Source organism: Nothobranchius furzeri, chromosome 3 (assembly GCF_043380555.1).
Source record: "Nothobranchius furzeri strain GRZ-AD chromosome 3, NfurGRZ-RIMD1, whole genome shotgun sequence".
In the NCBI taxonomy this organism is placed as follows: Eukaryota; Metazoa; Chordata; class Actinopteri; order Cyprinodontiformes; family Nothobranchiidae; genus Nothobranchius; species Nothobranchius furzeri.
In genome coordinates, this window is record NC_091743.1 from 42,452,976 (window position 1) to 42,476,217 (window position 23,242).

The 23,242-nt window shown below is 42.7% G+C and overlaps 1 protein-coding gene across 1 annotated transcript in view; it reads right to left on the reverse strand.

Annotated features, from left to right (window-relative positions):
- The window catches only part of LOC107385826 (contactin-4), a 230,531-nt gene that overhangs the window by 19,087 nt on the left and 188,202 nt on the right, over positions 1-23,242 (reverse strand). The window contains exons 16-21 of the mRNA XM_015959955.3: positions 18,378-18,536; positions 14,925-15,074; positions 14,352-14,422; positions 12,577-12,811; positions 12,387-12,502; positions 310-481 (exon numbers count right to left, since the gene is read on the reverse strand). Coding sequence (XP_015815441.3) covers positions 310-481; positions 12,387-12,502; positions 12,577-12,811; positions 14,352-14,422; positions 14,925-15,074; positions 18,378-18,536 — 903 coding nt within the window. The remainder of the gene's footprint in view (positions 1-309; positions 482-12,386; positions 12,503-12,576; positions 12,812-14,351; positions 14,423-14,924; positions 15,075-18,377; positions 18,537-23,242) is intronic.

The following is a 23,242-nucleotide window of genomic DNA, read 5'->3' on the forward strand; positions in this document are numbered from 1 at the left end:
CCGGGCCTGTATTAGAGGATTTACGGTATTTCTTTCTTGCTTCATGACAGGGAGCATCGTACCCTGCCTCCTGGGGAAGAGCTCCCACTGATTCTTATCATATTAATGCCAGATGACGTTAGTGTGTTGTTTTAGTGTGAATTTCTCATATTACATAAAGTTATGATAAATATAAACACATAAGTCAATATAACCAATATGTGAAGCATTTCAAACCGACAAATAAAATGTTTACAGAAACATTTATTTATTTTTTTTAAGTGGGTGAAGCAAACAAATGTCCATCTAGTGTTTTGTGAGGAGACTTACGTGGTTTTTTAGTGGTGATGTTGACTGAGACGCTACAGGGTCCAAAACCAGCACTGTTCTGGGCTCTGACTGCAATCTGATAGAAAGTGCTGCCCTTCAGACCGGAGAGCAGAGCTGTGCTGTTGATAACCCGTACTCCACTCTGCTCCGATCCATCCTCCCAAAACAGAACCTGAACCGAAAAGAGACAGACTATGTCATGTGCAGTTTTACATCGAATTAATCAGTAAGCAGGTGAAGGAAAAACAAAACTTCTGGATTATGTCTGCCCATAAACTTAAGGTCTCCTAGCAGGAAGTCACATTAAATTCCCAGGTGATGCTGTATCTGAAATCACCAATAAGGAAAAGAAATTAAATGAGAAGTGTGACGATCTGTATCTACAGGGAGATCGTTTTCTGACCCCCACATGGGGAGAGGAGGACCAGGCAGGAAATGTCAAACAGATGGCACAAGAACAGGTACTTATTCAGTTGGCTGCACGCATGTTCTCAGACATCTTGCTTGGGAAAGGCAGATTAGCAACAGGGCCTGGGGTTGTTGATAACAGATGCATCAAGGGTGGGCTTTTTTCCCACCAGTAGTTCAGTTATACCAAGTTTTCCAGGCACTTGGGAAAATACCTCAAATACCCGGGCAGAAGATGCTTGCAGCGCTTCTACAGCCACTCCTAAGGATATAAACACTTGCTGCAGGAGAGATCAAAGGTGATTTTAGCTGTCTTGCATCAATCTACTGTTTCACAGACACTGTGGCAGTTCTACTTCTAGGAATATATAAACACACACACAGTGTGTATATATGAAAATGAAAGAAAAATCCACAACGGTCACAAACATTACATAAATCTGACACAAGTAGTAATTCATGAAAATTACATGAAATTTAACCAATGAAATCAGACATTGCCTTTCAGAAATGCTTCAACAGAATTAAAAAATAGTCACAGGACAGCTGTTGTGGTTGATGTGGCAATACCAAGTGATAAATGCCCCGCAACTGCATAGCGCCTTTCAGAGTCAGAGGACTCCAAAGTGCTTTACAGTACAGTGTATCGTTCATCCACTCCCACACACAATCACATGCTGATGGCGATGAGCTACATTGTAGCCACAGCTGCCCTGGGGCACACTGATAGAGGCACAGGTGGCACCGGTCCCTCTGACCACCACCAGCAGTCAAGAGTTCTCTATCCAGAGCTGGGATCGAACCTGCAACCTTCTGATTACTGGAAAACCGGCTCAACGTCCTGAGCTACTGCTATCCCAAGTGATGCAACTTCAGGAAAAAGGAACACAAAAAAATGAGAGAAGTACCAGGGCCTCAAAGAAGAACTTGAGAAAGCCTGGAAAGTAAAGACATCGGTGGTGCCCGTGGTCATCGGGGCACTCAGGGCAGTAACCCCGAACTGGAGGAGTAGCTAAAGCAGATCCCAGGAAACACATCAGACATCTCAGTCCAGAAAAGTGCAGTGCATTCATTCTGAAACCTCAAGCTCCCAGGCCTCTGGAGAGGACCTGAGCTTGGGAGGATTAGACCACCCACGGAGGGTGACATGGGAATGTATATATATATATATATATATATATATATATATATGAAGCAGCAGCAGCTCACATGCATGCATGCATTAGGCCAACAACTGTACGCATTAATAATCACACAATAACTCACGATTAATTGTATTTAATCGCAAACTAATTACAGAATTATTATGCACCATGAAATAATATTTTCATGTTTCTGATGCTCTTATAAGCTTCATGATGCTAGCCTGGCCTGTCTGGATATTCAGAGGCAGAGAACATGAGGGGCGGGACTAGCCAGCTTAAAAATACCTAATGAGAAAAAAGGCGGAAATGATAACTCTATAATGCAACGCAGCCGTTTTTTAGCTGTAGTCAAAAATGTTGTCTGGAGAAGGTGCAAACATCCTTCTTGTTGTGATATTGAAGACATGTCCAAGTCTTTTAGAATCTGTTCTAAAAGACTTGGACCTGAAGCGAACTCCGCTTCAGACGGCATCTTTTTTGTTTATGATAAACTGAGCATTGCGGTGGGCTGCACAGTGGTTAGTGCTGTTGCCTTGCAGCAAGAAAGTCCCAGGTTCAAATCCCAGCCTGGAGTCTTTCTGCAAGGAGTTAGCATGTTCTCCATGTGCATGCTGTCCAGGTACTCTGGCTTCCTCCCACAGTTCCAAAAAAATGTCTGTTAGTTTAATTAGTCTGTCTAAATTGTCCTTAGGTGTGGGTGTGGGTGTGCTTGGTTATTTGTCCCATGTGTCTCTGTGTTACCCTGCGATGGACTGGCCATCTGTCCAGGGTGTATCCTGCCTGTTTGCCCAGAGTTTGCTGGAGACAGGAACCAGCCCCCCGCCACCCTGCATGGATAAGCTGGTGCAGAAAATGGATGGATGGGTGAGTGTTGCAGTGTGTGACGTATGCTGCTCAGTGCTTATTGGCTCAGAGTTCTCAGGAGGTGGGGTTATTTCAATGGGAACATTCCCATAGAGAAGCACTAGCATGGCTGGCCAGGCTAATATGATGCATGCATGTATTATTTTTACAACAATCCAAAACAACGACAAATACTGTCCAGAATATTCCACAGAAAAATTGTTCTTTAGTTTTGATCTTCTCTCCCCCCTCCCCCAAAGACCTGATTTGGACGACATAGATGTTGACGAAACTTTGTACTGTATGCTGTATACACAATGAGGCATATATTAATGGGCTGTTTGTGTGTTTCTTTTTCCTTTTCAAGGGATATTTATGAATATTTCTATTTAATATGTCTGCCAGAGAAAAGGATGAAATGTGAAATGAATGATAATATAAACGTTTAAATTGTACAAAACATTTCTTGATCAAAGTCACCAAACTTTATTTGGATTATCACCTGAAATAAATAATGAAAGGATTTTGTCATTAAAACTGTCATGTTCTGTGCCCCTTTTGTCCCAAGCTCCCTCCTGGTTTCCCTCATATTCTCCATTCTCCCCACCTTTTGGTTTGGTGTTTCAGTTCTCCTGTCTCCTTTAGTGTGTGTGTGTTTCCTTTCCCCACTTAGATCACTTATTTTCTTTTTAGATCCCCTGTGTCTTTGTTTCTTCTATGTTTTTAGTTTAGTTTGGTAATTTCAGTAGCTTTGGTTTTCAGGATTAGATTTGGTTTTCTCCCCTGCTTATTTCTGCTTCTCCTTAATTCATTGTTTTCACCTGTGCCCAATTCCACCACACCTGCCCCTCGTCTCCTACCACCCAGCGTCTGTATATATACCCTGCCTGTGTCTCTTTGTGTTGTCGGTCCATTGATGTTGTCAGCTTTGTTTTTGTCCCTCTAGTTTTTCAGGTTCTTTGTGCCTTTTGGATTTTGCTCACCCTCCTTAATAAAAGGAATTTTTTTCTTACAACCTCTCCTGCCTCGAGTTATTCTGGGTTTCTGCATTTTGGGTCCGACCTCCTCTTACCGTATCATGACAGAAACAGAGTTATCTGTTTTATAAATGAACTTTTCAACAGGTTTAGGACACTTAATAATTGACCCTATAGAGCTCCGGGAGTTGACGTCACTTCTCCCGGCATGCAACAGTTCAAATCAAAACGGCACCATCTTGGCAGGTAGAAGCCCGCAGCTGGACTATTTGTTATTGTCAGAAAACTCAATCAGACAGGAAATATGGTAGATTCCTGTTGTGCCCCAGGATGCAGAACAGACGCGGACAACATAAGGAATGAGCCATCTACAGGATTCCCCAAGATCCGGAGCGCCGCAAACGTCGGATCATTGTAATAAAATGCGCTAGTGACCGGGCTAAAATGAAACTGTGGCACCCCGAGAGTAAAGGTTTTCGCTTATGCAGCGACCGCTTCATATCAGGTACTTAAACCAACGTTTCCTCAACTGTGTATGGTATTTATTTTAAATGCTTTTATTACGATTCTTAGTGGGCTTCCTAAACTTATTTTAGCGTGGCTTTTTCTGTTCGTTTGGTTCATTTCAAGATCCTGGTTCTGGTCTATAGGGCCTTACATGGACAAGCACCATCTTACATTGGTGATCTTCTTAGTCCCTACACCCCCAGCAGGTCCCTGAGGTCCAGTGATCAAAGCCTAATGGTTGTGCAGCACCAGGCTAAAGACTAAAGGTAACAGATCATTTGCTGCTGTGGCCCCCAGACTCTGGAACTCTCTCCCCCTGAGCCTGAGATCAGTGGACTCAGTGGACTCCTTTAAAAAGCAGCTGAAGACTCACTTGTTCAAGCTGGCTTTTGTATGACCTTCTTCACCTCTCTCTCTTTATTCTGCTCTCCCCACCTATTCCACCTTCCTCAGGATCCACTGATTTCCCTCTTTCCTGTTCACTCTCTCTCTTTCTTAACATTTTTAATCACAATTGCCTATTTTTGCTCATTTTAAATATATTTTTAAACATTTTCTAAATTCTTTTTTATAATTTTACATTTTTTGCTTTTGTGAAGCGCCTCTGGATTTTTATCTTGAGAGGCGATATAGAAATGATATTTTCTTCTTCTTCTGTCTTATTACTCATAGCAACAAGTAAACGTCACATAAAACGTTGCCTCGTGAGTTCTGCGTGCTGCCGTTTACGTGTTTTATGATCACAGAAATTAACCGGCTAAGCTGTATTTAATTTTTAAGCAATGGTTGATCAATTGTCAGATCACACAAAAAAAGCACTTTGGATTGCTTTTATCTGTCTCACCGAGACAGATCTCAGACAGATCCTGAGACGCTCCTGCCTGACATATTTATTTTAGTCAAGGAAAGAAATCAGACTAGTGATTTCTCTTGGCGTTCAGTTTATAAATTCAAACAGCACAGCAGTTTATTTAAACTACTTACATGTAAATCTGTTATTTGTCCATCCATCCATTTTCATCCGCTTATCCGGAGTCGGGTCGCGGGGGCAGTAGCCTCAGTCAAGAGGCCCAGACTTCCCTCTCCCCAGCCACTTGGGCCAGCTCCTCCGGGGAAATCCCAAAGCGTGCCCTGGCCAGTTCCACTCTGACAGCTTCTGGCGTCTTTAAAAAGTATCCCAGGGGCATGGTAAGGGTCGTAGATGTTTAATCTATTTAATTTCTGACTATATAAATCGATTACTTCGGTTTTAAAGTGTGAAGTACACTCCGACGGAGTAAAACCCAAGCCGATCCCGTTCATTTTGTATACCTTTGTTGCCTGCCAACATGGCGTCTACTCTCTGAGAGACACGTGACGTCCAGAGCTCTATTGTGACTAATTGTTAAGTCATCAGTGTAACGTGAGGAAATATGGGTTTTCAGTGCCAAAGGTTTCGTTTGACTCGGCTGGGTCAAGAGCTGGGTCGCTGAGAACTTTCACCCACAGATTAAGACCTGAACACCAGCGAGTCTGGGAGAAACCATAACATCTGAACACCTGCAGTGCCAGAAGATGTGTTCCCATGGAAGCTAGTCATAACATAACAAAGTTAAACTTCCCTTTCTTTATATTAAATGTGAATAATCATTATTATCATTTTGCTCATTATAAATGTGTTTTAATCAAATGAATGATTATTATGCTTTGGGTAATCATAATAACTAATGAATCAATGCTTAATCAAATAATGTTTGAAGATGTTATAATGACCTTCACACACACACACACACTCTCACAGTAAACTCCAAAACACATTGGCTCTGACGCACAAGTTTTGCTTTGAGAAGAGAAAGGCTTTTGGTAAGTTTTCAGTTCATGATTCAGTTCGGTGTTGGTCAACGAGAGAGAAAGGACGTGTGAACAACCGCTAACGGAGGAACGGAGCCCACCGGCTCCCCCCCCCCCCCCCTTCTCACGCTGTTCCTGCCAAGCCAGACAGAAATAGCTGAGTTGCAACCGCTAACGCAGACTCGTCCAGAGTCTTTTGATTTTCTGAGTGAATTAAACTTAAGAAAGCGCATCTGCAAACGCTTTATCATCAACGTGTACCAGGGGGCATCTCTGGACCGGATCGGTGGACACCTTCGTCTTCTCTGCCAGCCGAGGTGCCCTGGATGAAACATCGTCCTTTGACGTTCCGGATCTGAACGAGGGTCCTCGTATGGTGAGGCAGAACACAACAGATAGCGTTTGATGCATCTTTTCCAACAAAACCTAAGTTTATTCAAACCATCACTTTTCACTCAGACACCTGTTTCTTCCTGAAGCAAAATCAGATGCACACACGCATTCATCTCACCTCATTTTCAATTTTCACACATTCAACACAAGGTCTATTTGAGCAAGTTTAAAATATCAACTGTTAAAGATTGTTCAACAAAGTTGCCAATGTTGATTGCTGTTTCCTATGCTTGTCATTTCAAAATCATTAGTTTAATTTGAAGAATTAAATCTTTTAACTTTCAAACTTGTCTCTTCATTGAACTGAAACACAGACCCACGGATATTATCGACAGTTTATTGATGAAAACAACCTTTGAGTCTTCTTAAAACTATAAAATTTGGTTATTAATTTATTAAAATTAATATCTCAAATTAATATGTAGAATGGTTCCTCTTTCATAAAAGAGCATAAACCATTACTCTACATAATTGACAGAGCCTACCCAGGTTCACTACATCAGTTAAGATAATAATTTATCATATTTCTACAGAACTGCACTTCACAAGATCTGAACTCTTGTTTTTAAGGTTAAGATATTCTCAGAACCCTGCTGCAGCATATTCTATCTAGAGATCTTTCTTCACCACCACCTCTCTCAGAGTCTCAGATAAAATCACTGTGTGTTAAACTCTGTTCTGACAGTATGTCCAGGATGTAATAATGGGTAATGCTCTCAAGTTTCACTCTCTTTGGCCAACCTCCTCTAGATGATTCAGCAGCAGCTATAAGTGGAGGTTATTTCTGTAGTTTTGCCATCTGACAGCATGTAATAAAGTTTGTGTTCCACCTACTCTGCAGGGCTCTGGAGAACATGTAGTATCTGGTCCTTTGTTGTCATAAAAAATACATGATCCAATTTAAACAGGGTGGATGGGAATATTTTTGTAAAGGAGTTGGCTTTACATACCCAATCCTGGAAAAAAGAAGGATTTATCTAATGCAGCTGCAGTTTAGATTCATGATTATGAAAAGAGATCATGATGAAACCCAACAGTGGTTGTGATGCACACTGTGCACGAACAAGTGCATTTCAAGCCAGGATGCAAATAAGAAGCATAATCACACAGCTCCACAATGCCGAGCAGTTTTAGAGGCAGCTCTGTAATCACTTAGAATGCATATTTATTTCTGTCAGAGAACCGTTAAGAGAGCCAAAAGTGGGGAGAATTGTGTTCATCCAGCCTCCTCTTTCTCATAACCCCTCAGTTAACTGACTGATTTGGAAATTCTTTTCAGCAAAAATGATTTCAGTTCAACGGCTCTGAAATAGCTCTTAATTAGGAATGGCTTGTTGGGGTTGTTCAAGAACTGTTCATCCAGTTTCCTAAGTTTGGCGAATTTAAAAAGCAAGTCACCCCAAACCAAGTTTTTTTTTTGCTGACAAAATATATAAATGAGTGTCTAATCATGCTGTAGACATGCGCAGTCAATAATGTGGCACTTTAGTTGAAATTTGGGCCTAGTCCACAAGTAGCTGGGTTTTTTTAAACGAATATCCGCCCCTCCAAAAACTTGCATCCACACCACCTCGTTTTAAATAAAAACTCTGTCCACACGTACCCGGATAAATACGTTGTTAAGGACATGCCAGACCTGTAGGCGGCAGTACTTCCCCCGTTCTTAACCTCGTCCTTCGTCGGTGGTCTTCCGCAAGGAGCAGTAATTCCGCTTGCAAAAAAAAAAAAAAAAGCAAAAAGCGCTTGGACAATTGATAAAGCGAGCGCAGCTCTGAGGGCATCCATGCTGTCGGCTAGTGTAAACACAGGTTGCACACGTGATGTCAGCATTTTCTTGTCGCGGAAAGTGACGTTGCGGACCTTAAAACTCCGGTTTTGTCTGTCCACACGCAGACACCCAAAACGGAGAAAACGCAGATCTTCACTTTGGCCGGAGTTTTTAAAAAGATCCGCTTTCGTGTGAAAAAACTCAGTTTTCGTGTGGATGACAGGCCACAACGTAGAAAAATATCTATGTTTTGGCAGATCCCCGGCTACGTGTGGACAGGACCTTAGTCAGTGTTGTGCCGTCATCAGGTAAAAACTCTGCACTGCATTTAAATGTAAATCTGCCATCGCTATTGGCTAAGAGGTACACAGTGATGTTGGCTGGTACACTATTGGGCCATTCCCATCTGTACCGGGTCGGCCCGGGCCGGGTAGCGTAGGTTGTTTACATATCTGGGTGGCCTGGAATTTTCCCGGGCCAACCAAGGCTCATTCTTGGCCCTCTTCCCGAGGGGTACTGCTTCAGACCGACCAGGGCCAACACGCCCACTGCTGACAGCAAATTCACACCTTCCATTAGAGCAAGCCTCTGATTGGTGGGTAGAATCAGCCCATTCACACCTTCCATTAGAGCAAGCCTCTGATTGGTGGGTAGAATCAGCCCACATGGGCTTAAGGCAAGGATGTGTGGAATCAACCGGGCCAGGCTGGGGCCGACTGGGGCTACCCGGCCCGGGCCGACCCGGTACAGGTGGGAATGGGGCTTATGATGTCACTATGTCGTTGTGAGTCTGCGTGTGTGTGTGTGTGTGTGTGTGTGTGTGTGTGTGTGTGTGTGTGTGTGTGTGTGTGTGTGTGTGTGTAAGTGTTAGCGGCTCCGCCCTCTCGGTCTGTCAGGCAACAATATTTGTTGCATTTTCCAAACATGAAGAGGGAGTGGAGTAAGATTCGTGTAGGGGGGTGACTTGCTCTTTGAACAAAGTGGTGAGAATGAGAGAAGAAACAGCCAGAGTAGCATATTCCTACCACAAATTAGCTTTGGTGACATTACTGACTTTAAAAGCTGGCACTGGCAATAAGTAAATCTCTGATTTCTAATCTTTGAGATTATCAGCTTTTTTGAGAACAACAAATTTGTAATAAGTGTCGCCGGTTCTTTGGCCTGAAGCAGGAAAAAACTGTGGTTTGAAAATGTTTAGTTTAAAAGCTCTAGAACCTTCAATAGAGGACCGGGTGCTTTCACACCAGAGCTTAATTTAATGGGCCAGAGTTTGTTTTTCTTTCGTTATTCTGTCCGGTTAGAGCAGGTGTGAAATCATGTCTGAAACCTGGTGTAGACAGAAAGGCAAACTCTATGAATCAAAACAAAAACATGTTTTAAACATTTGTCCTGACTGAAGCAAAGTGGTGTGGAGGAGCAGATGTTTATTGAGATCTGGTCAGAGGACTGGACAATATGGTTGTTTTGGTGCTTCCATTGTTTGTTGTTGCTGTAAACAAGCTGGCTAAAGCAAAAGGATTTCTGTGTTCAGTCTCAGGCGGTAAACAAAATGTATTTTTTTTCTTTTTCAGTGTTAGTTTTGGAAAATAGCTTTCCAAACGAGCAGCACTTGCAACGGCTTGACATTGATCGGGTTATTTCAAAATGGCAGAGTGAAAATAAACCAAAGGTTTGTAGACTTTTAACGTTCCCCATCCAATCAGATCGAGTCACAAGGAATATTCAGGTGTTAAAAGACCCTCAGAAACCATTTATGTTCAAGTTAAATGTAAAGGGTGCTTAGCTCAAACACTGTCAGTCACAACCTGCACTTCCCCTAGCGTGTTTGATGTTAAGTCTGATTTATACTTCTCGGTGAGCTCCGCGACGGAGAGAACCACACAGAGTGTCAGAAAGGTTTTAACATGCAAACTTCTCTTCAAGCAGCAGAGTGTTGCAAAGCAATTCCTCTCCAGGACACCAGAGGGCATAGCGCTTTTTTGTGGTATCCTGCCACCATAACACTCATGTATCCTGTCCACGATTTAGTTTTTACTAATGTGTTTATATATTTCAGAGACTTTATAACACAGACAAATTTTAGCTTCATTCTCCTCCACCTCTTCATGCGGTCGCCACCTCTAAACCCGCGTTTCCCATCATTTCCGTCCATTTGCCCCGTATTTTATACTCCTTCAGTCACGGGTGAATAAACGTTCATATTTTCAGATTTTTTTGCAATGCTTTCTTTAGTCTGTTCTGGGTCTGCAGGAAAAATGTTTTTCACTTTTTAACTGGGCAATGGTGGTGGTGGTGATGAATTTATAGGAAGCAGCATCCTGACCAATCACAAGCTTGCAGTCTCCATCAAATTTGATGGATGTTTAAAATTTGTGCATGTCTCCATCACCTTCTGTTAGCCTGTCGGACAGCCCTTGCACCGACGCATAATGGCTTTGTGTTTCTCAGCATCGACGCACACAGAGAAGTATGAATCAGGCTTTAATGCTGTTGTTGAACAATGACTCCACTAGGGTAGCCTAGCAAGCAATCCTGTATGTAAATATGTAGGCTGGCCATGAACCAATGAAATAACCCAGTCGTGGGGACGAATCTATTGTTGACCTTTAAACTTTAATGCTAAAACCATTCTGAGCAAAAAAAAAAAAAAAACTGACTGATTTCCACAGCGATGACTACATTACAATCAGTCAATGGGGCAGTCAAAGGACAAAAGCAAATACATATTTTTTTCGGAATAAATGACTTAATTGGGTCTAAATTGTCCAAAGTTGATGGAAAATCTCTTTCTAATGTGAAAAGTTTCTGTGCCAACGCTACTGTTGTAGTTTTTGTCCATCACAGCTCTTGTGCAAAACCTGCCTAACATACGTAAAGCACTGTCACCTAATGGTAGACCAGCTGAGACTACCATGGAGCGTTTCCAGACTGACCTGCACAGCAAAATCTTTTTGCGACTGCCACGTTTGGTCTAGATTTCACCTTCCCCACTTTGGTTGATCTCACACAAAATTTGTGTTCTATACTCTCCCAGCAGGAGGTCATTGTGCCTTGCCCAGGCGAGGTGACATCACAGCGTCCCTTCAGAAGGTTCTACCTTTTCTATTTTTTAAATCGTTTTGCTGGTTGTTTATGAGCTGTTCATCACAATACCGCCCCCCAAATTTTCCTGCTGAAACTGCACCATTTGCTGCATTTAGGTTTGTGCCAACAAACTCATGGCAGCGAACCAAATGTGCATGAAATAAACTGTGATGTTTCATTCGTATAGATTTGGATTATGGGTCTCCATGGTCCTCTGGCCACTGTTTGCAGGGCAAGGCAACACAATGGAGGTGTTTAAAAATTATTACTGAATAAAAATACACAAGAACAAAATTCAGATGTAAGAAAGTAACAGTAACTCATTTTTAATGAAACACATTAGTCATCAAGACAAAGAAACAACCACATTTGAAAAAAGTCATAGAAACAAAGTATAAATATACTTATTTGTTTACTATATTGTTTATCCTAACCCTCTCAGGCTCAAAATAAGTTTTGATAAAAGGACGAACAACTAAGTCCTTCAGGGGTACTTCTGAGTTAGAAAATATTCATGAATATGTACGTGGAGTAACCAGGTAGGTAGGTTTTAACGTTGCTAATCTGCAACGCCTGCCTCCAGAGGGTTAACCTTCACAAGGTGAGCACTATTGTATTTCCGTATTTCAAGCCTGAGATTAATTGCCGTTGGAAACAAGGCATTTAAGGTGCTGCGGCGAGCTCCAAGCGTCGCAGGTCAGGCCACCATCGCAAACTCTTCATGTAAAATATCAGCACATAAGCACAGAGCATTGTATTTAGCTAGCTTTCCCACTGCTAAGTCTCAGGAGGGAGGTTGTTGTTGAAGGAAGTGATGTATGAAGTTCACACTTTCTCCTGTTTATTTATTTCATTTTTAATAGCAACTTTCAGACAGCATTGGCGTCATACGCTTTTATCCTGGAAGAGCTGCCAAAAGGCCCGTTTACTCGCTCGATTAGCCCGTTCAAGGCCCACCGCTCCAACACATGCAATATTCTGCAATATTTCTAAGTTGTCATACTGGTGCAAAGCGTATAATAAGTTCCAGCTCATTATATGGTCAGCCATTCTGGATTAATGCTCTTTCCCTCTTTGAGAATTCTTAGTAATATACAGCTTTAAACTTTTCTAATTTCATACCTCGTACGCTATGATCTTCTCACTGCCAGACGAAGGAGGAATCGGGTCCCAGTACACCTCGATTTCAGAGGCAGACACAGCTCGGGCCCATACTCTCTGTGGGGCCTCAGACGGCTCTATGGAGGATAGATGATTTATGCATAGTTGAAGATAACAGCAAACCCAGATGTCATGCCTTGAACGTCCTCACCTTCCTCTGCAGACAGAACTGTAACCACGCGGCTGAAAGGGCCCTCGCCCATGCTGTTGTACACGCCCACAGTCACTTCGAACTGGGACAGAGGCGCCGTGCTGTCATTTCTGTAGATATATGTTGATGCATCCGGGGAAGCAAGCACCGTCTGGAACCAGGTGCTGCTGCCAAGTGGGCGGAGAGCCACAACGTAGCCAAACTCTTCTCCGGCCTGCTGTTCCTCTGAGACAGGCTGAGATAAGAGGGAAAAGTAACGCCTTTGACCAAAACATCTGGAGCAGACACGGAAGTAGAGAGATGTGGAAGAGTAAAGCAGCAAGTTTTGTGTCTAACAAACATCTTTACACTCCTGGATTAAACAGGGTTGAGACCCTCAGGGGCCTCATTGCAATTACGGATAAATGGCAAATAGTTATAATAGATATACTGGGAAAATATCCCTTTTCTGGTCTTGAATGCTTTGTACTCATAAAACGTATTTGCAAGAAATGTATTGGCCAGTTTTAAAAGTTATCAAGTGGCTCTTTTTTAAAAGAACAGAGCTCTAAGCTGAACTACTCTGATTTGGTGCACCAGTCATTAGATTCATGACACAGCAAATATTTATACTTTTTAAGGAAATCTTTTAATCTATTCAGTCAGGGATTTTTTTCCTTTTACACAGCACTTCAAAACTAGATGAATGAATTATCTATTTAATAAGTCTAAGGGTGTTTTTACGCCTGCAGTATCTAGTCTGTTTTCATTGAACCCAGGTCTGTGGAACAAAAGAACCAAACCGAGACCAAGCAGAGGAGGTGGTGAGATTACAGCGAGAAACATTCTCCAGAGTGGTTCCTTTATTGTGTGAATGGGATCCATCTTTGATCCAACACCAAGACCCTACGCATACTGCTACTTACAGCTGGCAAGGGCCAATTTTCTCTCTCTCTCTCTCTCTCTCTCTCTCTCTCTCTCTCTCTCTCTCTCTCTCTCTCTCTCTCTCTGTCTCTCTCTCTCTGTCTCTCTCTCTCTCTCTCTCTCTCTCTCTCTCTGTCTCTCTCTGTCTCTCTCTCTCTGTCTCTCTCTCTCTCTCTCTCTCTCTCTCTCTCCCTCTCTCTCTCTCTCTCTCTCTCTCTCTCTCTCTCTCTCTCTCTCTCTCCCTCTCTCTCTCTCTCCCTCTCTCTCTCTCTCTCTCTCTCTCTCTCTCTTTCTTTCACACTCACACATAGTAGCATAAAGTAATAAAACCAATTTGATTATAGTTGTAATATTAATATCAGACAGTAAATGTTTAGCTTTAAATCATCTTTAAAAATTTTGAAAATGATTGTTGTTATTCCACATATCAGGCTTTAAAAGGAAAATTCATTAGAATTTTTTTTTCTTGGACAACCCATTCTGTGAGTCTGACCCCATTTTTAGGAACCAGTGGACTAAATGTTTTTATCGTAGAAGCGTCTTTAGTGTGGAGGGCTTCTGCAGACATGCCCTGGTCAGCCTTGTGGTAGGACAGAGCGAGGAGGTACAAACGTATCATCTTCAATCACTCTGAACTCATTCAGAAGAAAGTAAAATTGTCATAAGTCTAGATTTACAGACTGTAACTCGTGCCTGCTCTGTATCTTTGTTTAGATTCATACAATGCAGCAAGTCAGGCAGCAGGCAGCAAATCAGAAAGGTTTGTAATCAAAAGCTGCTCTGCTGAAACTCGGGCTCTGATAGAGTTCAGGTCTCATCAAAAGAGGGATACCCTGCCTCAATGAAAGGACAGACAGAAATCAGCCACTCACCTCCCACGTAATGACAAGCTCCCCCCGAGCTCCCCCACCGCCACTCACATTAACCGGTGCAACCTTGGGAGCTAAACAAGAAAAAAACAAGTAAGTAAGAGGAACGTAACCATCAGCAGGTGATTCAGTTCAAGCACACAGCTCCCACTAATCTGAAGCTTCTCATCTGCGCTACGTGGGTTAAGTACACAGGATTTTGTTGACAGTGGCATTACTCGTGGTTATTAGTGGAGCACCGTAAGCCAGCCTCGCTTGTGAAGCACAACAGGAACCTTGTTTCTCCTGTGATTGAACCAGCAGGATGGAGCTCATTAAACGCCTGATGCCACGTTTGCTGTCTCTGAGTATTGATACACAACTATGTGCTTGAAAAACACCTCCATGTTTAGGTGGATTTTAATGTCCGCTAAGTTTTCGTGTTATTAGAATTCTGGCAAGAACACAAAACAGCAAATTTGAAACGAGTGACGTGACGAGGCAGTCTGATGAAGGTTAAACGCTCTGAAACAGTTAAATGGTTCCCCATGCAGGGCTGGACACATGCTGAAAAGAGACAACAAGCTGAGCGAATACCTGCTGCTTTCGTTCGGATCTGTTTGGACGGTGTGCTGGGTTCCCCAACACCAACACTGTTGACAGCCACCACCCTGAATTCATATTCCACCCAGGGGTTCAAATCTGTCACTGTTGCGTGCATCATCTGTCCAGGCACAGAATCAGGAACTAGGATTAAAGAATTAAGAGTTGAGATGTGTTTTTGTCTCAGTAATCTTATTGTTCTAAAAACGCTTTGGTCATTTACTGAAACAATATAACGACAAAAGAAAGAAAGACCGTTGCAAATCGTTTAGGACTTCTTCAGTTTCAGTTTGTAATGAAAATATTACTAGCTATTTTGACTCAGTGAACAATTTAACACAAGCAGGCAACAAAAGAGAAAATATTAGATGAAAAATAATTTGGTTAATGTGCCTCACAAGACTGAAATGAAAATAGTTCTATGGTGAACGGCCTGTATTTGTATAGCGCCTTCTTAAGGTTGGTTTATGCTTGACGCGTCCGCGAGGTCCGCAGGGCTCCGCGCGGAAAAGTTGCGTCATTTTAACAACCACGCCCCTCCACCGCGTCTCCGCGCAGCCCAGAATTTCCGCAACGCGCACCTAGGAAAATTTCTAACCAAGTGAACGGACTGATGTGGACAAACATGGCGGACCGGCAAGAACTAGTATGGCAGAGGTTCGTAAATACAGACATTTGTATGATTCAGCTCTCAAAGATCACCGTGATCAACATGTAGTTAATAATTCTTGGAGAGAAATAGCTCGCACTGTCGGAAAAGACGAGGACGCTGTTAAAAATGCTGAAATGCCATGTTGTAAACAGTGATTTCTACTTCTACTATGGTGTAGTGTTGGATGCGTGCCGTAGAGCTCCATGCTGCCCCCTACAGTTTGGGAGAATATTGGCTCACCGCAGAGACAAGCCGCATGAACCATAAACGCTGCGAGTTGTGAAGCGCGTTCCATCCGCGAGTCCCATCACCGTGCGGAAAGTGAATGCGTCAAGCATAAACCAAGCTTTAGGGTTCTACGACTCCCCAAGGCGCTTTACAACACAGTCATACACCCATTCACACACTGGTGGTGATGAGCTACGACAAGCGTCGTCTCAAGGCACTTCACATAATAAACATTCCAATTCAGGTCAGTTCATTAAGCCAATCAGAAAAAATTTTTCCTATATAAGGAACCCAGCAAATTGCATCAAGTCACTGACTAGTGTCAGTGACTTGATGCAATCCTCATACTGAGCAAGCATTTAGCGATAGTGGAGAGGAAAACTCCCTTTTAACAGGAAGAAACCTCCAGAGGATCCTGGCTCAGTATAAGCAGCCATCCTCCACGACTCACTGGGGATCGAGAAGACAGAGCACACACACACACACACACACACACACACACACACACACACACACACACACACACACACACACACACACACACACACACACACACACACACACACACACACACACACACACACACACACACACACATATAAGATAGAACAAAACTTTTTTTTGCATATTAAACCGGAGGAGTTACACTTAAATCTCACACACCGAAAACATCCCAGAGCGCTGCGTATTTCCGCTAATGAGTTCGTAAAAAAACAACCAAAGTGCTCACATAAGAAAAGCGTTTTCATTCAGACACAGACGCTGTGTCGTTCTGATCTGCAGCTCACAGGGCTTCACGCGCTAGAATAAACGTCATCACGTTGCCAACGTGAGCTGTCACATGATTATCACTCACCAAATCACTTGCTTTGATGTCATTTTCCCGCGAATTGTAGTTCTTTGTAGTCTCAGTCTTTCGGCTTTTTTCTTGTGCTTTTTCGCAATAACACGTTTAGACAAACACATCCAACACACACCACACACCCACTACAAACTTCCGACACACACACACACACAACTACGAACGTTTTGATGACTCACAGACCCGCCAAACGGTACATCTTCCCTCCTCGAAGCGGTTGACGCCATTACAGCACCGAAGGTTGTTTAAGTTTCACTTTCAGTTTCCTCACGTATAAATTCATGCAATATTCTTTATTATTGTTAATATTATTAGTGAGAGAAAAGGAGAACTATACTGAAGAATCAGCTACAAATATTCAACATTATTATGTTAGACTCCTGCAGATTATTTATGTTTTCGTTTTTGTTACGGTTTATATAAATGAGTGAATCCCAGAAACAATTTTATGGAAGCACTTCAAATAAATTTCAGTAAGTGAGTACTAATAAGTACCTCATCCCTGCTTCTCTGGAGTTTGCTGTAAACTTGGTTGTTGTTATTTCCTGCCTTTGTTAGCAGCTGTTTGTGCTGAAAAGTGCTAGATTTAGTTTTTCCTCCTGACATGTTTGCTGAGCATAATTAGCAGTCCGCCTTTATCGTGTTATCTCAGATTGGCACCATGAGATGGTGCATCTGGTTTGTTGTTAATCCTTTACAGAGTGAAGAAACACGATGCTGGTGTGTCAGCACGTATGACTAGAGCTGCTATTCATGCACGACTTGCACACCTAGCTGTAGTGTTGTGATTTTATGAAGCTGTGTGGAATCCACCATCATGTCTCGTCAATGTGGAGCTAATTAGGGCAACCGCCTGTTGCTATCATAACGTTACATGCAGCCCCGCCTCTTACCCCAAACCCTAACCCATACACAGTGCCCCTCAACTTCTTTATGGGTGAGTTTGAAAAGCGTTTGCACAATATTCACTTTTCAGCAGCACAAATGTGAAGAAGTCTGTCTTTTGCAAAGAGATTAAGAAGCAATTTGTCACCAAGAGTCGCAACTTAATGAGATTCTTGCACAGTCTTAAAGAGAAAACCCACTCTCTGCACCTAAGGGCAAATATTTTATCATCTGATATGACCGTTAAACTCCCACAAACACAGCTAATTGACAATTGTTTAATTTTCAACAATAATGTACCTGAAACACACTTTTATTGGACCAAACTACACATAAGGGAACTGTTTTCTTAGGAGACCAAAACCACCATTTTTTAGCTCTGCTTGACTGATGAGAGTGTGAGGTCAGACTGCTGCATGTGTCAGAACGAGCTTTCAGGACCGGAGCTGTATGACCTCTTCTACAATATGTCTTGCTTCAAGGGCTATTGAGGAGCTGCACAACGTCAGCATTGATATGTCATTACATGCACAGCGGCAGCTTGATGTATCCTGACCTTATTGGCTTAAAACGTCAGAAACTGCGTCAAACTCACTGAATAACTTACTGTTAAGCATTACCTCAGAAATAATGATTACAAGAACCTACACGGCACGTGTCTTTTATGTTCAGATCTGGTCCCAAAAGCATGAATGAGATGCTCCAAGGCAGATGGATGTTGTTTGTTTGGGAAATACTGACACAAGTGGATACATGTTTCAAATGAGACTTTTAGGTTTGATACACAAGGCTCAGATTCACATATTATAGAACCATTTACCTGTTCTCACATTCTGCCAGCCGATAGAGAAAGGAGTCCGGGCCTGCACCATGTACACTGTGATGGGGCTGTGGTTGTCAGGTCCAGAGCCCCAAGACAGCTGAACTGTGGTGTCAGTTACATCAGCTACTGCTGGAACCTCTGGGGCGCTGGGAGGTCCTGAATCACCCAGAAATGAGAAGAACATCCGCGTTAGCTTCAGTGAACAATAAAAGGCAATATCAGCAAGGTCATCTCAGTTTGGTTTCTTTAGGTTGCGCTGTGAAACTCTACCACGCGTGTGTCAACAGATTCATCAGGATGTAGGACAAACAGGAGATATGGCCCTGAATGCAGGACACAGATTTACTGGGAAATACTGATAAATAATAACACCACACCATGTTTTTATCAAAGAGCGAAGGCTGCTAACAGTGCGAGCAGTGTGTGTTTCTAAATAAACAGAGCAGAGCAGAACATGAGCATGGCTAGGTGAGTGATTGGCAGGTGTGGAAACGAGTGCGAGTGCAGGCAGCGTGCAATGATCCACGCTGATGGAAGGAAGAAGCTGAAAGCTTGGAGAACGTACGGCAGGACTGATGGGCAGATAGAGGGCCGGCGTGCAGGCTGATGAACAACCGGGAAGTGAGGAGAGAGAGGTAACGCACGCACACACACACACACACACACACACACACACACACACACACACACACACACACACACACACACACACACACACGCACGCACGCACACACACACACACAAGGAGGGAAGATCAGAGTACCAGAGAAAAAACTTAATTAATTAATTAATAATTTAATTTATTTTTTATGGGAACTTAAGGTAAAGTAGAAATAATTATTTTAGGCTTTATTGCTAATGGAAAATTAGTGCAGTTTTTATTTTCTTTTTCACTTTTTCATGCTTGAGCCTTGTGTGTTCTGGGACCTCAGCTTTTTTGACTGCATTTATTTGAAGCTAAATTACAGGAGAGTGAAACACATGAAGAAGCCTTTAATTTTTGGAAGAATTTAGAAGGGTGCCAATGGAATTACTGCCCAAAATATTAACATCACGTTTGTAAGTATCTAAGGCAGGGGTGTCCAAACCTTTATGCTTGCAGGCCACAAAATTGAAATATTTTTTTTCCATAAAATGCAAAAAGTATTTTATGGCGATTTTTATTCTCCTCAGAATAGGTCCCAGATAAGCATAGTAATAGTAATAATCTGAGCATAAAAATGTTAGAAAGTATATCGCATTACAATCAAGATCCTACTGGAAAGACACATAATTATTCACCCTAGGAATGAACTTTTGGGGAAGCAAAATATAACTACGAGGGCTGAAAATGGCATCCGGGCCACACCTTAGACATGCCTGGTCTAAGATAAGAAAATACACCCTTATTATCATGTCAAAATTGTATAGAACTAGCAAAGAGTAACAGGATCAACAAAGATATTAAAGTGTCTGTCAGTGGTTTATTAGGTCACCATGTAACTAGACACCTATGTTTCGCTCCCTCATAACAAACCAATGGGACGCTGGCTGAGTAGCAGAAGATGGTCACTGATGTTTTATTGTGCTTCTCCTGTGTTTTATGGTGGATTGAAATGGCACTTCCATTAATCTTCCAGTAATACTTTTTCATGCCTTATATGGATAATTTAAATAAATTGTGATGTGGACTTTTATGGTTGGAAAGGTTGTTTATTTGGAAGAGCCACAGTGCCATCCAGTGGTTAATAGGGGAAATGCATGTAGGCGTGTCTAAGGAATACATATATATAAACCTTTTTTTCAAACCTCATACGGCAGAGCAAAAGAACAAAGAACCAGACCTTAAGCGAATTCTGCTAGGCTCTCCACCTCGCCTAGCAACGCCGTCGCTCTCAAAGTTTCTCAAGTCATTAGCACTCCCAAAGGTTACAGCATAACTCAGCGGCAACTCAGTTTGTGTTTATTTTTATTATTTACGTCAAACCGGAATTTGGTTTGGTCCAGTAAATTTTTCACAATAAGAGTTAAACTAATTTTGAGAAGTTTTTCTTATTTGGCTTCATTTTAGAAAATTTGGACCCACGCTCTGAATTCAAAGTTTTTGATGCAGCTGAAGTGAAGGAAACAGAAAGTCAAGCCGCTGCAGAGGAACAAGTCTTTTCTTCCACCACAGACGACCGTCGACCAACTTGGGGGAGCCAAATTCCTTCTGTTCCGAGCACCTCTTCTCAAGAGAGGAGACCCGGCTGTATCAGCCCTTGGCTACCGTCTGGTGATGAGGAAAAAGGTCTGTTGAATCATTTCATTTGGCTGACTTTTCTTGCTTAAGTCAATTCAGTTCAATTCAAAAATACTTTATTAATCCCAGAGGGAAATTGATTGCTGTAGTAGCTCAGAATAATAATAATCAAGTCATCAAAGAGTTATTGTATATTACAATGGCTGTTGGCAGGAAGGATCTCCAGTAGCGGTCAGTGTTGCAGCGAAACTGAAGAAGCCTCTGACTGAAGACACTCTTCTGTTGTCGGACACTCTTGTGAAGAGAATGCTCAGGGTTGTCCATCATTTTCTTGATTCTCTGGAGAGTCCTTCTTTGCATTATCTCCTCCAGTGGTTCCACAGTCGTCCACAGAACAGAACCAGCCATTTTTATTAGGCTGTTGAGCCTTTTCAGGTCCCTGCTTCTGATGCTGCTACCCCAACAGACGATGGCTGAAGAGATTACACTCTCAACAACAGACTTGTAGAAGATCTGCAGCATCTTGCTACAGACATTGAAGGACCTAAGCGTCCTCAAGAAGTGCAGTCTGCTGTGTCCCTTCTTGTAAATGGCTTCGCTGTTCTTTCTCCAGTCCAGTCTGTTGTCCAGGTGAACTCCAAGGTGTTTGTATTCCTCAACCCGAAAGCCTGATTAATGAATTCAGATTATCACATTTATGGTGTGTTTTATCTTGATCCCAATCCACGGTAACTTTTAGGACTTCTTCTCATTTCTCTGCTGCAACAAACTCTGTTCCACAAAAATAAACAATCAATGATGAACAAGAGTCTGCTTCTAGACCTGCAGAAAAGGGACACACAACAATATAACAGGAGTAAGCCATCATCTGCATTTAGTGCCAACCACAGCCTTAAGACATGTGTTGAAAATGCCCAGGTCCATACTTATGAGAGCCCCATGTGAGCACCTGTGTGTATTCACATGCTTGTATATATAAGGTTTCTCTATAGAAGCGTCCAATAGAGAGTGTGAGGGGCCACAGATCTGCCCCCAAAGATGTGTAGGAGATGGAGGAAGCTCCAAGTCCCAGAGATCCAGGAGCTGCCCCAGAGTGCAGGGACCCTTGGCGATTGTAACCAGAAAAGCCCCAGACCCCTCTCGAGAAGCACAGAGCAATGCCCCAGGGGGCCACAACCATCAGCCGGCGGAGTCCCGGGAGGTATCAGAAGCATGCCCTCAGGCCCGTCCGCAGCCTCCCACCCCCAAGCCGGCCGAGCCCGGAACCCAGCGACCCGGGACCCAGGGGCGACCAGTCCCGCCGGGGACCCAACAGAGCCCAGGGACTCAGATACCACCAGGCAGCCATCAGGACTGATCAGGCAGATGTCAAAAATCTTAAACCCCCTGACCCGGGAGCCTTCACATATTTGAATACATTTTTATCCCTTTTCCACCATTTTTATTACAATATAGTTTTAAAATAACTGTTTTTATTTGTTTTTAGTAAAGTGCCTTGTGATCTTTGTCTTGAGGCGCTGGATGAAAAATGTTTCATCTTCTATTTACCGTATTTTCCCGAGTATAAGCCGCTACTTTTTCCCACACTTTGAACCATGTGGCTTGTAATGAGGTGTGGCTTTACTGAAGATTTTCCTTCACCTGCAGGAGGCGCTTTAGCAGAAAGTGAAACAGGTGGAAGTCAAAAGTGGAAATCGAAGAAAGTGCTCATTTTAATTTAGCACATGCAAGAAGCCGGCACGACGAAGAATTTTTTTCAAATCCATACCCCCTCATCATGGTAACTACACGTATGAGTTCATATGATGCCGCATTTAAGTTGAAGGCCATCGATCTGGCAGTAAAGGAGGGAAACAGTGCTGCCGCACGTAAGCTTGTCATGAATGAATCCATGGTTCGGCGCTGGAGACGGCAGCGGGAAGAACTCATTCAAGCCAGCTTCACCCGGGGATGATGACAGCACCACGGACAGCGACACTGACATCGCCACAGAAAAGGCATGTGACAAAGCTCTTCTGAGGCTGTTCAACTCCGACACTGAAGAAGAGGACTTCAGTGGTTTCAGTGTGCAGGAGGATGATGAATAAACTAATCAATAACTTTTCTGTTTTGTTTGATACTGATCAGTTCAGTTACCTTCGGTTAAACGACGTTTTCAATTCAGTAGATATCTGGTAGGTATCTGCGGCTTTTAGCCCGGTGCGGCTTATATAAGTACAGTTCCGTGTTTTTTTTTAAACTTAGTAGGTGTGGCTTATATTGAGGTGCGCTCTATAGTCCGGAAATTATGGTACCTGTCAATCAAAATGTCACGCCCCTAAGTATTCAAAAATTCAAGCTACTCAAGCTTTAAAGGTGTGGTTCACTCACCAAACCACTACATTTGTACTGGTCTCTAGTAGGAATGAATGCCTACTCTGTGGTAAAAAAAAAAAAAAAAAAACAACAACAACAAAAAAACACTGGTGTGCTTGTTTAAGGAACTAGAAGTGAGCCACTGCTGAGCTGAGTTTCAGACAACAGGATTTGGAGTCTTTCTTCCTGACATTTCAACATCTCTCCCCTAATTGGCTAACAGCATTGCAGCTCTACCACTGAGTTTATTTGCTTTGCAACGTTGATGTTTTATCTCTACAAATAA